This window comes from Danio aesculapii, chromosome 7 (assembly GCF_903798145.1).
Source record: "Danio aesculapii chromosome 7, fDanAes4.1, whole genome shotgun sequence".
Lineage (NCBI taxonomy): Eukaryota > Metazoa > Chordata > Actinopteri > Cypriniformes > Danionidae > Danio > Danio aesculapii.
In genome coordinates this window covers 6,134,242-6,151,193 of record NC_079441.1, presented here as the reverse complement: position 1 = coordinate 6,151,193, position 16,952 = coordinate 6,134,242, and the positions used below count along the sequence as shown (strand labels likewise).

At 35.3% G+C, this 16,952-nt stretch overlaps 2 protein-coding genes across 3 annotated transcripts in view; both read left to right on the top strand.

The window, feature by feature from the left end:
• The window catches only part of LOC130231632 (protein mono-ADP-ribosyltransferase PARP14-like), a 32,689-nt gene extending 28,809 nt beyond the window's left edge, over positions 1-3,880 (top strand). The window contains exon 15 of the mRNA XM_056460989.1: positions 685-3,880. Within this exon, the coding sequence (XP_056316964.1) occupies positions 685-965 (281 nt within the window). The 3' untranslated portion in view covers positions 966-3,880. The remainder of the gene's footprint in view (positions 1-684) is intronic.
• Positions 3,881-6,928: 3,048 nt separating this feature from the next.
• On the top strand, positions 6,929-13,718 carry LOC130231630 (interleukin-8-like). 2 transcript variants are annotated; one of them, XM_056460986.1, is made up of 6 exons: positions 6,929-7,510; positions 7,595-7,724; positions 9,923-9,992; positions 10,912-11,034; positions 11,423-11,563; positions 13,565-13,718. In XM_056460986.1, exons 1-6 carry the CDS (start codon positions 7,444-7,446, stop codon positions 13,598-13,600), a joined length of 567 nt encoding a protein of 188 aa, XP_056316961.1. In that variant the 5' UTR covers positions 6,929-7,443; the 3' UTR covers positions 13,601-13,718. The 2 variants fall into 2 exon arrangements, with proteins under 2 accessions (XP_056316961.1, XP_056316962.1); XM_056460987.1 differs by lacking the exon at positions 10,912-11,034.
• The last annotated feature ends 3,234 nt before the right edge of the window (positions 13,719-16,952 follow it).

The following is a 16,952-nucleotide window of genomic DNA, read 5'->3' as shown; positions in this document are numbered from 1 at the left end:
CTCGGACTCGAACCCGGTCGTCGTCGTCGTGGTCAGCCCCTCTCTGCGCCTCGAGTCCGCCAGAGTACACGAAGAGCTAACCGGACAAACTGGTTGCAGCGGGAAAGCCCTCCACACGGAGGCGAGCGGCCGGCCGGCCGGCCGGCAGGCAAGCACCGAAGGGAACGGCGTTACACTGCCCCGCAGCGTTCGCTTAAAAAAATGAAATGCAGCCGTTCGTACCCCCGGCTACGTATTTCGCGGTCTCCAGAAACGTCCACAGGACTACGTTCTCAGAATGAGCCTGGGTTGGTTATATTATAAAGACATGGCGGGGGGGAAATGGACTTTAATGCAGTGCTTCTTGTCCAGTCTAAGACCCGCTATATATCGTATATCTAACAGGCAGTGAAGATCACTGAATTTTAAAGAAATCAGATCTTAAACGTGGCTATTTTATAATGGAACTACAGTTCACCAGAAGCGCTGAGGCTGGGTGAAATTAAAAGTCCGTGTGCATACAGCCCATTATCTTTTATGTGCAGAATTTTTAATGGCAACCATTGATTTTGATTCATTATTTTTTATACATGTATGGTGGTTTCGGGGTTATGTATTTGTAAGCATGTGGTGATGTATTGTGAAGCCAGAGACTGATACTGAGTGACTGATACTGACAATATTTATGCATATATTCCTCCTCAGCCACCGTCTACGGTCATGGGACGTACTTTGCAGTGAACGCCAGCTACTCTGCTAATGTGAACTATGCAGCTCCTGCAGCAGACGGGACTCAGCTGATGTTTGTGGCTCGTGTGCTTACGGGTCATTATGATTTGGGCCAAAAGGACATGAAGACACCCCCTGTCCATGTTGCTCCAGACCAGCTCTATGACAGTGTGGTAGATAACATCCAGAATCCCACAATGTTTGTAGTTTTTCACGACTGCCAGGCTTATCCTGATTACCTCATTACATTCAGGTGAACATCAATAACAGTTTTACCATGAACACACTGGATGATTTACACTACCTGACAAAAGTCTTGTCGCCTATCCAAGTTTTAGGAACAACAAATAATAACTTGACTTCTAGTTGATCATTTGGTATCAGAAGTGGCTTATATGAAAGGCAAAGACCTCTAGATTATGATTATTTTACCAGAATAAAATATGATCAGGCCTTGATTTATAATGATTTCATTAGGACAGTAAGGTCTGACTCCACTTAGACAAGAAACTCTCATCACTTAACAGAAATAATGTCCAGTATAGAATATAAAGTCATGGTGCAGAGGAAACAGAATGAATATTGTGTCTGACTCCATCATGAGCTTGGAGGACTGCATCCATACATCTCTGCAATGACTCAAATCACTGATTAATAAAGTCATCTGGAACGGCAAAGAAAGCGTTTCTGCAGGACTCCCAGAGTTCATCAAGACTCTTTGGATTCATCTTCAGTGCCTCCTCCATCTTACCCCAGACATGCTCAATAATGTTTATATCTGATGACTGGGCTGGCCAATCCTGGAGCACTGTGACCTTCTTTGCTTTCATGAATTTTGATGTGGAGGCTGAAGTATGAAAAGGAGCGCTATCCTGCTGAAGAATTTGCCCTCTCCTGTGGTTTGTAATGTAATGGGCAGCACAAATGTCTTGATACCTCAGGCTGTTGATGTTGCCATCCACTCTGCAGATTTCTCGCACGCCCCCATACTGAATGTAACCCCAACCCATGATTATTCCTTCACCAAACTTGACTGATTTCTGTGTGAATCTTGGCTCCATGCGGGTTCCAGTAGGTCTTCTGCAGTATTTGTGATGATTGGGATGCAGTTCAACAGATGATTCATCAGAGAAATCAGAAATGATCAATAGAAATCAAGTTATTATTTGTTGCTCTCACAACTGGGATCGACGACAAGACTTTAGTCGGGGAGTGTATGTGTATACTTCTGTTTAATTTTAAATATCACATTTACTCAAAGATCTAGATTTAGTTACATTATATTCAGTTAGATATCTTTTTATGCTTTGCCAGAGCTAACTAATTAGATATCAGTAATCAGTGTTCCGTAAAGTTACTTTTAAAGTAATATATTACAATCTTAAGTCACTTTGTCTAGAAAAGTAATTTAATTACCCAGCAGGCTGACATCATAAGACGTTAACATTAGGTTAGATTTAGGTCATGACGTCAGGTGACCAAAATTTAATGTCTAACCAGCGTCTAAGGACAACTTTATTTTGACGTCCAATAACGATGTCAAATTACATTGATATTTAGTTGATTTTAGGTTGTTGGAAAGTGACCAAAATCCAACGTCTAATAGATGTCAAAGTGGTAACGTCCACACAACGTCAAGGTGTAACATGATTAGACGTTGATATTTAGTTGATTTTAGGTTGAACATTGGACTTTGGCCAAGAAAACACGTCAAATGAGAATCTGAAATATTGTATGACTTCAAAAAATAAAGGTGATTTAATATTCAAAATTTATTATTATCAAATTTATTTTAGTATTTATTTTAAATATTTTTAAGAATAATTGGTCTAACACTTCATATTTTCATATTTTTCATAGTAGATGTATTAAGTCTGATACGTTTACCATAAACCGACATATCTACCATTTGGTAGAGGCTGATATTTTAGATATTATGGGATGTGTTGAAAAACAATACATTGAGTGTGTTAACTAGCAACATTAAGAGTTAAGAAATGCAATCAAAGCATTTTTTCTTGGCGGGGTAGTTAAAGGGTTAAGGAAAGTAATGCTGAAGTATGTTATATTATTTTAGTTTGTTAAGATTGGGATAAGCTTAAGATCGTAATATGTTACTTTTTTTTTGCTCAACACCGTTAGTAATGCTATAAATATGTACTTCTGCAACAGTATAAAATAAAGTAATCGCAAGTTTAATTTTTGCAAGACTTCTGACTTCAGTTGGCATATCTGTGTGGAGTTTGCATGTTCTCCCCGTGTTGGTGTGGGTTTCCTCCAGGTGCTCCGGTTTCCCCCACAGTCCAAACACATGCGCTATAGGTGAATTGAATAACCTAAATTGGCTGTTGTGTGTGTGTAAATGTGAGAGTGTATGGGTGTTGTACTGGGTTGTGGCTGGAAGGACATCCTCTGCATAAAACATATGCTGGAATAGTTGGTGGTTCATTCCGCTGTGGCGAAGTCTGATAAATAAGGGACTAAGGAAAACGAATGAATAAATGAACTAATTAGATATATTAGTAATCAGTGTTGGGTAAAGTTACTTTTAAAAGTAATATATTACAAGCTTTTTTTTTAAATAACTGAATTTGTTACATTTTAAGGAAAGTATGTTTAAGTATTTATGTTATTTAAGATTAAGATAGCTTAAGATTGTCAGATATTACTTTTTTTACCTATCACTGTTAATACTGTTATATTGTGTTTGAAAAACCATTTTATAGCATTACTAACGAAGCAATTGCTCGTTTAATTCATGAACTTTGACTTATTTTCTAAGACTTCTGAGTTTACTGTACATCTCATCATTCAGACTTTAATTCTCATCATTCTCAGCTGTTTGTGTTTCATGTTATAATTATGGAACATGAGAATTTAACGTTCATCCTGAATCTAAAACCTGTCTAATAGATTATAGTTAGTGAATTGAAAGTTATTGTGATGATTGTGAATATTGAATTATGGGAAAAATTGTTCTGTTTTATTTAGTAGTTAAAATATGGCAATAAAATATGTGATTTGGTGCAGATTATTTATAGATCGCATACTATAGATTATTGCATAAATGCAATTAAATGTTTAAATACTTAGTTTGTGGATCATATGGTGACCTTAACAAACAAATGTTCCCCAAAATCCTGATGGTACTTTATAACATGATTAAAGATTACTGGGCAAAAAAAGACTGAAAGTGGATATTAGTGGATTTTTTTGGCAAATGCATTTTCTTAAAGAGCCATGTGACTTAAATATATATGTATGTACAGTATATATATATATATATATATATATATATATATATATATATATATATATATATATATATATATATATATATAATGTTGGTAGCATTATGTCTTCCCTCGGGAAGCCAATACGGAAGTCACTGAAACTGCAATTCATCAAAATTCCGCTAGTCCTGGCTCCATAATAGAGCAAGTTGCAATTGAGCCCACTGTTTGAATGGCCAACTTTACAGCAGAAAAAAAGGTGTTTACAGCCTGGTACAAAAAACGATTTTGGTTCATATAGCTATTATTACCCTCCATGACAACTGTGAGGGGGGTGAATTTTTTTATAACTCATCCATTTCCTTTATATTAGGTTATATTAGGTTTGCATAATTAAGGGCGTGGCCACTTGAGTGACAGCTAGGTCTCGCTGGTCGCCGTCACTTCACCTCAGCTGAATCCGGCAGATTAGCCACTGATCTCTGCATATTCATCGTATTTTTGTGTTGTTTTATGTGGCTTTACACAGTCAGCTGCCTTTTGGACTTATTTCTTACAATTATCAGATGATATGGGATGCTGTGTGCATTTAATTGTGCTCACAAACCATTCACGTGGCCTCCGTTTCCCATGTGAGTAAAGTTATATACTTGTATACCATCTCTATAAATGTCTTTGTTTTATTTAAGATCATTTATCATTAATATTTTTCTTTAGACCCATAAAGCACTCCAGAATGTAACAGATTGATTAGCTGTAGGCTCTAGAACAGTCATCTGAAGCGTTATCATACAGTGTTATGCTGGAGTTCATCAATAGTCTTGCATTTACTAACACACACTATATCTGAAGTGTTTGGAAGTAATTCGCGTTTTCCTCCTGTAGAAAAACATCATAAGAACAATGTTTAATGGCTCAATGTATTACAGCAGTGTTTTTAAAAGTCTAAACACTTTATTGATATAGTGTACAGCCAAGCACATGTGGTCAGAACACAAACGAGTCGCAGGTAATAAAGTATCAAGCGTTTCTCCCAAAGTAAAGTCTGTCTGCTAGGTCTAAGCAAAGTGCCAGCAGGTGTCTGTAGCTCCGCTCACTCTCCGCCTCTTTGCCCTTGTTTGGTATCCCGCCGTTGCTGCGATGACGCGCGAACAAAATGGCGACGGTTGGCCGCGCCTACTTGTAGTTTCTTTTGCAGTGTTCAGAAACCTATGGGTGACGTCACGGATGCTACGTCCATATATTTTACAGTCTATGGTTTATTCACAGCGCTGCACACATTGTTCGAAACATCAAGTTTTTATTCTTTTTCCTCCAAAAAATCACAATAACGAGGAAACTATAATTGTATTTTCAATAGGAAACTGATTTCTAGTCATCTGACGTTTTCATTTTTTTTTTTTTTTTTTTTTTTAATTTATTTATTTAATTTTTTATTATTTTTTTATTTTTTTTAGGGGTACTCACCTTTATTGTGATAGGACAGTGGAGATTTTACAGACAGGAAAGTGTGGGGAGCAGAGATAGAGGAAGGGTCGGCAAAGGACCTCAAGCCGGGAATCGAACTCGGGTCGCCGTGAACACCTAGGTGCCATGTGTCAACGCACTAACCACAAGGCGATTGGCGCCGACGTTTTCATTTTTTTTAACTGAAAAATATTATTTAAGGGAGACAGCAGGTGAGCCATGTATTTTGGTCAAAGAGCCACTTGTGGCTCGCGAGCCATATGTCCCGACCACTGCACCAAAGGGTCATTTACGTGCTAATAAAGTGTTAACTATCAATCAGATGACAGTCATGCAGCAGATAATGCACAACAGGTTTTCATCAATTTTTGAGTAAAATATGTGCAAATCAAGTAGGATCATGTCGTACAAATTACAGGGTTTGTTGCGTTCTTGCATTCAAGTGAATTTTATTTGATTGAAATCCAACAAGCGCATCATGGTGGCTCAGTGGTTAGTACTGTTGCCTCACAGCAAGAATGTCGCTAATTCGAGTCCCGAGCCAGTTGGCGTTTCTGTGTGGAGTTTGCATGTTCCTACGGGTGCTCCGGTTTCCCCCACAGTCCAAACACATGCGCTATAGGTGACTTAATAACTAAATTAGCCGTGGTGTAAATGAGTGTGTATGGCTGTTTCCCAGTACTGGGTTGCAGCTGGAAGGGCATCCGCTGTGTAAAACATATGCTTGATAAGTTGGCGGTTCATTCCACTATGGCGACCTCTGATGAATAAAGGGACTAAGGCGAAAAGAAAATGAATGAATGAAATCCAACAATACATTTTTTTACTTTATTGTTGGGTTTTCTGGTATTTAATTTGGATTGACCACCTTTTCACAAGTAATTTTAGAATATATGTAGTCTTCCTGGAGTGATTTTTGTTTTTACACTGATTTTTTCACAGCACTAAAAATGTACTCAAGGGAAAGTACAAGTACGCATTTTTAAAACTACTTAGTAAAGTACAATTCCTGAGAAAAACTATTCAATTACAGTAGTTTGAGTATTTGTAATGTGTTGCTTTACGCCACTGATGATAGGATAACAAGATGGTTGGGACAAGACAATAGACAGGAGAGTATATGTCACAAACAGACTAACAAAGAGCATACAAAGATGAAGACTGGAAATACAAGTGCTCGACCAGAGAAAACCCGAGCCGAGCACAACATACAAGACAAGACAGGACTAGTGTGTAGACTCTTCCACTTCGGTCTTGTTAATTCTTGTTTTGTTGCCAGAGTCCTGACATCAAGCAGATTGTCCGCTGATTACTTAGGGATTTATATAAGGGAAGTCAATGATCTCCCGTTTTCAAGATTAAAAGTAATCTCATACAACAAATCCAAATCAATCCCTGTGGCTCCTAATGATATGCTGAGGTCCTATGAAGCAAAACGATCAGTCAGAAAATAAACATTAGTTACAATATTACTATGTCACAATCTGGGAAAACTTTTCTAAGTATATATGAGTGTAGTGAATGTGAGCTACTGTGAAGTATACAAAAATAAAAGTAAACTCAAATTGTTCAGTGTCATTATCACAGTAATTGACACACCACTGATAACTTTGCTCCTGCAAATAATCCATATCATTTGCAAATATGTGAGAAATATAGCAAAATTACAGTCGGCCTCTTTGTGATCCTGCTTCGTTTGAATTGTTTACTTGCTACATCACAGTCACGCTCTGATTCGCTGCTGAATAACGAATAAGAGTGCTCTCTTCATCCGATGGCTGGTACTGGGGAAAGGGTTAAATTATTTTAGTATCATGTGAAATTACAATAACATAACAGACATTGGTAGAGAGAGAGAGAGAGAGAGAGAGAGAGTTCCTTGGAAGAGAAGTTTAGCCGGAAATCTGGATTGCGCAATAAACTCTGTCACGTTGTGTGGGATTCTCAGTGGTTAAAAGGGAAAGTCGTCCACTGTTAGAAGCACGCCACACACTCCACACAACAGCTTCAATCTGCACAGAAACCAATCAGTAAGATGAAGTTGAGCGTTTCAGCCTTCATGCTTCTGATCTGCACGACTGCACTGCTGTGCACCAATGAGGGTAAGCAGATACTAACATTCACTGGTCATTTTCTGGTCAATATCTCAGCTTTATCTTACTGTAAATCTCTTTCTGTCACTGCAGGTCAACCTCGACCTCCACCGCAGCACTGTCAGTGTATTAAAACTCATTCACGACCACAAATTCCTGAACGACAATTACTCGCACTAAAGGTGATTCCTGCTGGACCACACTGCAGAAATGAGCAGATCATGTGAGTTTAAACGTATTGCGTATTAAGATTTCACACCTTAGTTTACTTAGACTAGTTAGTCAACCAGTCCCAAGTTGAATCCTGGGATGCTTTAATCTATTTAAATAATAATAAGTGTCTTTTTTATAGCGCCTTTCACTGACAAATAGCAAATATAACATGACTGAGACAGAAGAACAAGCTACAAGTACACATTAAAGCAATGGTTAAACAGTCATGAATGAATCACAGAGTTAGCAAACAAAAAAAAACGAGATTGGAAAAGACATGTTTTACAGTGGGTTTTGAAATCCTGCAATCTGAGTAGATCACAAATGTGTGGGGGCAAAAACCGATATCATTGTCCAACACAGATGCTAACTTATTATATGGCATTACGAATACGAATTACAGATGTATTTTGGTGTATTTAAACAAAACAGATTTATTAAACAGATATATTTATTAAAATAATATTTTAGTCACCAAACATCTTTAGAAATTCAAAGATTATACAATTAAATTCAAGCAAAATAATGCAAAAAAACCCAAAAACAACTACAACCTACACAATTTCAACTAAATTTGTCATTTTTCTGTTTCTCTTGATGTGTACTCTTTTTTTTTTTTATCATTTTTATTTAATATTTTTCCAACCCAGACTTATTCTGAAAACGTAGTCCTGTGGACATTTCTGGAGACCGTGAAATACATCCCGGGAGGTACGTTTTTTGCAGTTTTTGTTTTCGCGACTCCACAAGAGGCCGCTGCGTGCGCTTTTTTGTATCTCAGATTTCCACAAGAGGCCGCTGTCGACCGAACGTCTGTCTGACTGACTGAATGACTGGATGACTGACTGGCCGGCAGACCAATCGACAGACCCACCCTCCTCCTTCCCTAAACCCAACCAATTTTATCGATTTACCCGCCCACCCACTTCCCTAAAATCCAACCCACGATTTACAAAAGCCGTCCAGAAAAAGAAAAGCCCTCGTCTGATTTTTACCAAGTTTTCAGATTTTACCACATTCTCACCCTGTTATTCACTTGTTCTCTTAATTTTTTGGATTCTGTTTTTGTCTTATCTGATTTCTGGACCCGCTCTTCCCCGAACTCGAACCTCGTCGTGGTCATCTCCTCTCTGCGTCTCAAGTCAGCCAACGTACATGGCGAGCTAACTGGACAAACTGGTTGCAGCTGGAAAGCCCTCCACACAGGATAAGCTGTCATCCGGTAAGCGGGAAAAGTAACTGCGTCACACCGCCTCGTAGCGTTCGTTTAAAAAAAAATGAAATGCAGCCATACATACCCCGGCTACATAATTTGCGGTTTCCAAAAACGTCCACAGGACTACGTTTTCAGAATGAGCCTGTGTTGTATTTTTCGTAACATAAATTTGGCTGTACTAGTTTATGGACCGTTTTCGAAAGTTATTTTGTTATATAAGCTCCAAATTTGGCTTCAGTACTGACTAATCTAATGTACAGTTGACGTCAGAATTATTAGCCCCGCTGATTTTTTAGCCCCCCTGTTAATTTTTTTCCCCAATTTCTGTTTAACGGAGAGCAGATTTTTTCAACACATTTCTAATCATAATAGTTTTAATAACTCATCTCTAATAACTGATTTATTTTATCTTTGCCATGATGACAGTAAATAATATTTGACTAGATATTTTTCAAGACACTTCTATACAGCTTAAAGTGACTTTTAAAGGTTTAACTAGGGTAATTAGGTTAACTAGGCAGGTTAGGGTAATTAGGCAAGTTATTGTATAATGATGGTTTGTTCTGTAGACTATTGAAAAAATATAGCGTAAAGGAGCTAATAATATTGACCTTAAAATGGGTTTTAAAAAATTAAAAACTGCTTTTATTCTATCCGAAATAAAACAAATCAGACTTTTTCCAGAAGACAAAATATTATCAGACATACTGTGAAAATTTCTTTGCTCTGTTAAACATCATTTGGGAAATATTAAAGAAAGAACAAAAATTCAAATGGGCGAATAATTCTGACTTCAACTGTATATGCACAAATATAAAATGGTATAGCTTCCTATTATAAATATGAATTTAAAAGATTTGTGAGGGGTACTTAAATATGCTGAGCACTGTATGTATGTATATACTGTATATACTTAAAATACTCGTTGACTTCAGTGACTTAAATTGTGTCATTCTATCAATTTTAAACAAATGTACATTTGTTTTCTGCAGTGCCACACTGAAGAATGAACAGATTTGTCTCAGTCCTACAGAGAACTGGGTGATGTCCCTCAAGAATCGAGTAAATTACTTTTTACATTATTTATATAATGTGCACTGTAGAGGGCGACGCAGTGGCGCAGTTGGTAGTGCTGTCAGTCTCAGCTGGGTCAGTTGGCGTTTCTGTATGGAGTTTGCATGTTCTCCCTGCGTTCGCGTGAGTTTCCTCTGGGTGCTCCCACAGTCCAAAGACATGTGGTATAGGTGAATTGGGTCGGCTAAATTGTCCATAGTGTATGTGTGTCTGCGAATGAGTGTGTATGGGTTTCCCAGTGATGGGTTGCGGCTGGAAGGGCATCCGCTGCGTAAAACATATGCTGGATATGTTGGTGGTTCATTCCGCTGTGGCGACCCCAGATTAATAAAGGGACTAAGCCGAAAAGAAAATGAATGAGTGAATGAATGTGCACTGTATGTTACTTGTTGTTTACCAATAATAGTACTGTATTTTCAACTGTTTTGTACTGTGTTCTGTATGTTACTGTATGATTGCAATTCAAATTAACAACCCAGGCTCATTCTGAAAACGTACCTTTATATACATTCCTGGAGGCCGCAAAATACGGCCCAGGAGGTACCTATTTTTGCAGTTTTTGTTTTCGCGAATCCACAACAGGCAGCCGTGTCTGCTTTTTCGTATCTCACATTTCTCTCGCGAGTGCCATTCACGCCTGCTGTTCTCACATAAATACACCAGAGGCCGCTGTTGACTGACTGAATGACCGACCAATCGACTGGCCCACCCTCCTCCTTCCCTAAACCCAATCAATTTTATCGATTGACCAGCGCTGACCCACATCCCTAAACCCAACCAACAATCCAGAAAAAGAAAAGCCCTCGTCTGATTTTTACCACGTTTTCAGATTTTACCACATTCTCACCGTTATTTACTTGTTTATTTATTTTTGTCTTACCTGCTTTCTGGAACTGTTCTTCTCCAGGCTCGAACCCTGTCGTCGTGGTCAATTCCTCTGCGTTTTAAGTCCACCAACATACATGACAAGCTAACGGGACAAACTGGTTACAGGGGGAAAGCCGTCCACACTGAGATAAGCAGTCAGCTAGTAAGCGCAAAAAGGAATGCCGCCGTATTGCACCGTAGTGTTCGTTTAAAAAAAAATTCAATGCAGCCATACGCATGTAGCCCTCTGGAAATGTACATATTTATTTTATTTAATATTTTCTTGTGGTTTCATGCACTATATTATTATACAGTTCAATGATTAATCATATTATGTGTTTCATATTATTAGGTCAAATGTGTTCTGGCCTTTTACAAATGTTTAACCAATGAAATGTTTAACCAATGTTAAACCTAAGATTATACCTATGATTATACCTAAGCATTATTATCTATAACCTAAGCATTATTTTTGAATAATTTCACAGTTATATGTCAAATATCCCTTTATATGTATGTGAATTTTTGCATGCACTCTTCATTTCTGTCAGTTTGAAAAGGTAGTAAAGCTAGAAGAGAAAGCAGAGACACAAGAGTGTGCGCCAAAAAGTACAAATGCTCAGACAGACGAACTTTTGCTGTCTTGCAACCGCTCCTGCCTTCTGCAGAACTGGCACATACATCGTCGTATGGTAAGTACAGAATCCTACAGCTGTACACTAAGCTAATTTTGTTAAACAATGCTCATGTTTAAAAGCACCACAATGAACGTGCCCAAAATCCAGATCCTTTAATATAGTTTGATATACTTACTCATTTATACGTACTCTGATATACATTTTGGACATATTCAATTATACTCTGATATGCTTTTTTAATTAAACTTACTGTGATGTTCTTACTCAAGTATACTTACTCTGATATATTTACCTAGTTATACTTACTCTTATATACTTGCTCTGATATATTTATTCAATTATACTTACTCTGATATACTTACTCAATGATAATTACTCTGATATACTTACTCAATTATACTTACTCTGATATATTTATTCAATTATACTTACTCAATTACACTTACTCAAACTTACTGTGATGTTATTACTCAATTATACTTTCTCTAATATACTTACTCCATTATACTTATTCTGATATACTTAATTATACTTGCTCTGATATATTTATTCAATTATACTTACTCTGATATACTTAATTATATATATATATACTGACATACTTATACTTAGTCTGATATACTTACTCAATTATACTTACTCTGATATATTTATTCAATTATACTTACTCTGATATATTTATTCAATTATACTTTGATATATTTATTCAAATTATACTTAATTATACTTACTCTGAAATACTTTCTCAATTATACTTACTCTGATATACTTTCCCAATTATATATTTATTCAATTATACTTACTCAATTACACTTACTCAAACTTACTGTGATGTTATTACTCAATTATACTTTCTCTAATATACTTACTCCATTATACTTATTCTGATATACTTAATTATACTTGCTCTGATATATTTATTCAATTATACTTACTCTGATATACTTAATTATATATATATATATATACTGACATACTTATACTTAGTCTGATATACTTACTCAATTATACTTACTCTGATATATTTATTCAATTATACTTTGATATATTTATTCAAATTATACTTAATTATACTTACTCTGAAATACTTTCTCAATTATACTTACTCTGATATACTTTCCCAATTATATATTTATTCAATTATACTTACTCAATTATACTCACTCTGATATACTTACTCTATTATACTCTATTATACTTCAATATATTCATTTAATTATAATTACTCTGATATACTCTAAAATATTTATTCAATTATACCTATTCTGATATGCTTTCCCAATTATATTCACTCTGAAATACTCAGTTATACTTTGATATACTTAATTATACTCACTCTGATATATTTATTAAATTATACTTTAATATATTCATTTAATTATACTTACTCTGATATTCTTACTCAATTATACTTACTCTGATATATTTATTCAATTATACTTACTGTGTTATACTTACTGAATTATACTTTTATGTATTCATTTAATTATAATTACTCTGATAAACTAACTCAATTATTCTTACTCTGATATATTTATTCAATTATACTTACTGTGTTATACTTACTCAATTATACTTTTATGTATTCATTTAATTATAATTACTCTGATAAACTAACTCAATTATTCTTACTCTGATATATTTATTCAATTATACTTACTCTGATATACTTACTCAGTTATATATACTCTGATATACTTACTCAATTATACATACTCTTGATAAACTTACACAATAATACGTTGTCTATATATTCAATTATACTTACACTTTCCCTTTTGTCATACTTACTCAATTCTACTTACTCTGATATACGTACACTTATCCTTTTGATATTTTTGCTCAATTTTACTTATTCTGATACACTTACCCTTTTGATATTCTTACTGTAATATACTTTACAGGTACAGAAATATTTGTTACTAATTTTACTATATATATATATATATATATATATATATATATATATATATATATATATATATATATATATATATATGCAATTTTTGTTAATAAATAATCATTTATCAACAGTAATGTTTTGGTTTTTTTCAGGACTATCACAAGTGCTGCCATGATGCCTCCACCTAACACTACACGCAAATATACTTAATTGAAAATGAATTATACACATAGACATCACCTTATTAATGTTATTTTACCTCTGGTTAACATTTATTGTTATATAACTGTTTTTCCTTTATTAATATTACTAATGAATTGTTGTTTCACATTAAACTTTTTTAAGGCTTCAGTTGTTCTTATTTCATGTCAGCAGCCATTTAAATGTAATTTTACAATTGCGATATTTTACTTAAATAAAAATATTTAATTGTACATTGAACAGATTGTACAATACTACTAAAAACCAATTCAATTAAAATGTTGTACCTGTAAGACAACAATAGTAAAATTATATTATATTCCACAGCAAAAGGTGCAATTTTCTGTACTTAACTACAATGTGCTAAACCAGGAGGGTAATGTACATTTGACAATTTTACAAAACCTGTTTCAGTCTAACATTGCTAGAAACATCAAAGCCCAAATATTTATCATATTGTATTCCAAATTGAAAGCTAAAATTGGGGGGGGGGGGGGGGGTCAAATCAGTACACTGTAAAATCCAACAGTCATTCATTCATTCATTTTCTTTTCAGCTTAGTCCCTTTATTAATCCGGGGTCGCCACAGCGGATTGAACCGCCAACTTATCCAGCACATTTTACGCAGCGGATGCCCTTTCAGCCGCAACCCATCTCTCACAACATCCATACACTCACTCACACTCATACACTAAGGATAATTTAGCCTAATCCAACAGTCAACTTTATCAAATGAAGTGAGTGTTGTTAACTCAAAATTGACTGAAAGTTAATTCTACTCATTTGAAAACAGTTTTGAACTCGAAGTTGACGGTTTCCTCAAACGGTATGAGTTGCCTTAACTTATTGAGTTTTACAGTATTCAGTTGGTTTGAGTTCTCTTCATTTATTGGGTTTTACTGTGCTCCAATTGCTTCCTTGGATTAGGTTCACAGTACTCATTAGGATTAGTTTTTTTAACTTAAATGGTTTGTTGCAATCAGTTTCCTCAAATGGTTTGAGTTACCTTAACTTTGGGGTTTTGCAGTGTAGTATTTTGTTTGGCTGTAATACTAAACATTACCACCAGATGACATACAGACTCCATTGGTGAGTATATAACAGTGCCCGTATTTCTGGTCTGAGTATCATGAACCATATGTTTAAAACTTTAACATAAGTATTTTACAGCATATGTGCACCATTTTTTTGAGATTTTTAGCCACACTTTATTATTACAATGCACAGTTCACACTTATAAACTATTAACTAAGACTTTTAGCTCAGTAAACTACAAATTAGCTGCTTATTAACAGTTATAGAAAGGTTGTAGTTGGGTTTAGGTATTGGGTAGGATTAGGAATGTAAAATAAACTCATACTTTATAAGTGTTATTAAACAGTTAATATCTTATTAATAGGCAGGTAATAAACCAGTAGTAAATGGTGTGAATTGTCACGTAATCTAAAGTGTTGCCCTAATATTGTGTAAGCCAGATGTGCAGGTCTATGCTGATCTAACAGTGTGATCTGCAAAGTTCACTGTTTTATTGGTCACAACTTAATTTAGGCTCTCCTGGCAACAGTTATGCATAATGTGACGTAAAAATTAAGAAGCAGTGATGAAATGCTAGTTTGGCTGAAAACACAAGGAGTTCTGTCTTAACATTGTTGAGTTAAAGGTGATCACAATGATGAGAGAAACAAAGCTTTATAAACCTTTGTAACAATTGACCGAGTGTCTTTATTAAATTAGCTTGAAACCCCACATGCTGCAGACACCTGCTGGTCAAAACTGCAACAACAATTCAAAGTATGAATTAAAATCACCATTGTCAAGCACACTACAATCTTTAATGTAAGATAAAAATGCACTTATTGTAGCATGTCATCTAATATCGTTACATATTACAGGTCTGCATAATATCTTTTTAAAATATCAAGCCTTATATTGTTTGTTCCATCCATTGTGGGCTCTGCTAAAGCAACTCTGTCAAGCAACTGCTAACTAATATGATTCCTTTTAGTTTTACTAATGTCTTATTAAAATCTCTACAAACTGATCAGAGATCAGGTAAAAACTATGAGACATGTTCAGTGATTCACCACTCGCGGGTTGATATGAGTGATAATTCATGCATAATTCATATGTATATTATCATATGACACAGATCTCCCCCAATGGAGAACCATTCGGTTTCTAAACATTTTTTAACAGATGTAACTAACTTCATTAACTGAAATCGTCTGACTTCAGATCATGTCTGCTCCAAACCACTGATCTGAAGTGAAATATTGGTAAATGTTTCAAAGCTTCATGTCAGTACTCCAAATGTTAGTACTCCAAATGCAGCTATCACTCATGAGATGTAGACTTGAGTGTCCTCATAGCAATAATTGATTGAAAAAACAATCTTTATGAATTACAGATCCTTGTGATAGATGGAGAACAGAAGTGGGGCAAAAACTGAGCCCTGAGGCACCTTGTGTTTAGAAATTGAGACTTTGGCATCTCACCCCTTGGAGAAACCCGAAAGATTGTGAGATGTAAGACTAAGGAATGTAGTTCCTGAGATGTGCACTGTAATTATTTGATTTGAAACAAGCCAGAATATTTATAAAAATAATGTTTTAGCATCATAAATAGCCATGCTAAGAGCATAAGGAAGTTTCATCTATAGCAGGGGTGCCCAAACTTTTTCTTATGAAGGGTCAAAAACCAAACTTGATTGAGCTTAGTTGGCCGAAGTTAAATATAGTTGCCTTAGGTAATTTATTTAATAATATTGAAAAATTGCTAGAAAACATTGCTTTATATTAACTAATATAGAATTTTTTACATTTTTTTAATGAACTTATTATACTAAAAATAAAAAACAATCTCATTAATAAAAGAATAACACTAGTTTTTGCCTTGATTTGCTCACCGATGTCTTCTGCATATTCCTCTGTCCATTGAGTGACATTATTCACATTTTAAAAATCAGATTTATTTACAACATTTCTTTTGTTGTTGTTGTTGTTGTTGTTGTTGTTGTTGTTGTTTAGGTTTTGTCAAATCAGAAAGGATGATCTCTTTTAAAGGCATTCGCCCCAACCCTCTCCATCTTTCTCACTCTCAGATGGAATGGTGGGCCAAATCAAAGGTTACAATGGGCCAACTATGGTCCGTGGGCCCTACTTTGGGCATCTCTGATCCACAGTGTATTGCCAAAGTCATTCTTTAGGTCTAGAGGCATTTAGGTATAGTGAAGTTCAATGATTTATTCTTAAACATCTCAAAAACATTTACATTATTTTAGCTGAAGATGAATGTTTTCCTGGAGCATAAATAAGTTCATCTCTTCCATATTATAAACAG

What these genes read in the sequence shown, in the direction of transcription:
- LOC130231630 (XM_056460986.1), top strand. Translation starts at nt 7,444, where the DNA reads ATGAAGTTGAGCGTTTCAGCCTTCATGCTTCTGATCTGCACGACTGCA. An exon ending in TGCAGAAATGAGCAGATCAT is followed by an intron (nt 7,725 to 9,922) that starts GTGAGTTTAAAC and finishes TGTTTTCTGCAG; the next exon opens with TGCCACACTGAAGAATGAAC. An exon ending in CTGAGATAAGCAGTCAGCTA is followed by an intron (nt 11,035 to 11,422) that starts GTAAGCGCAAAA and finishes CATTTCTGTCAG; the next exon opens with TTTGAAAAGGTAGTAAAGCT.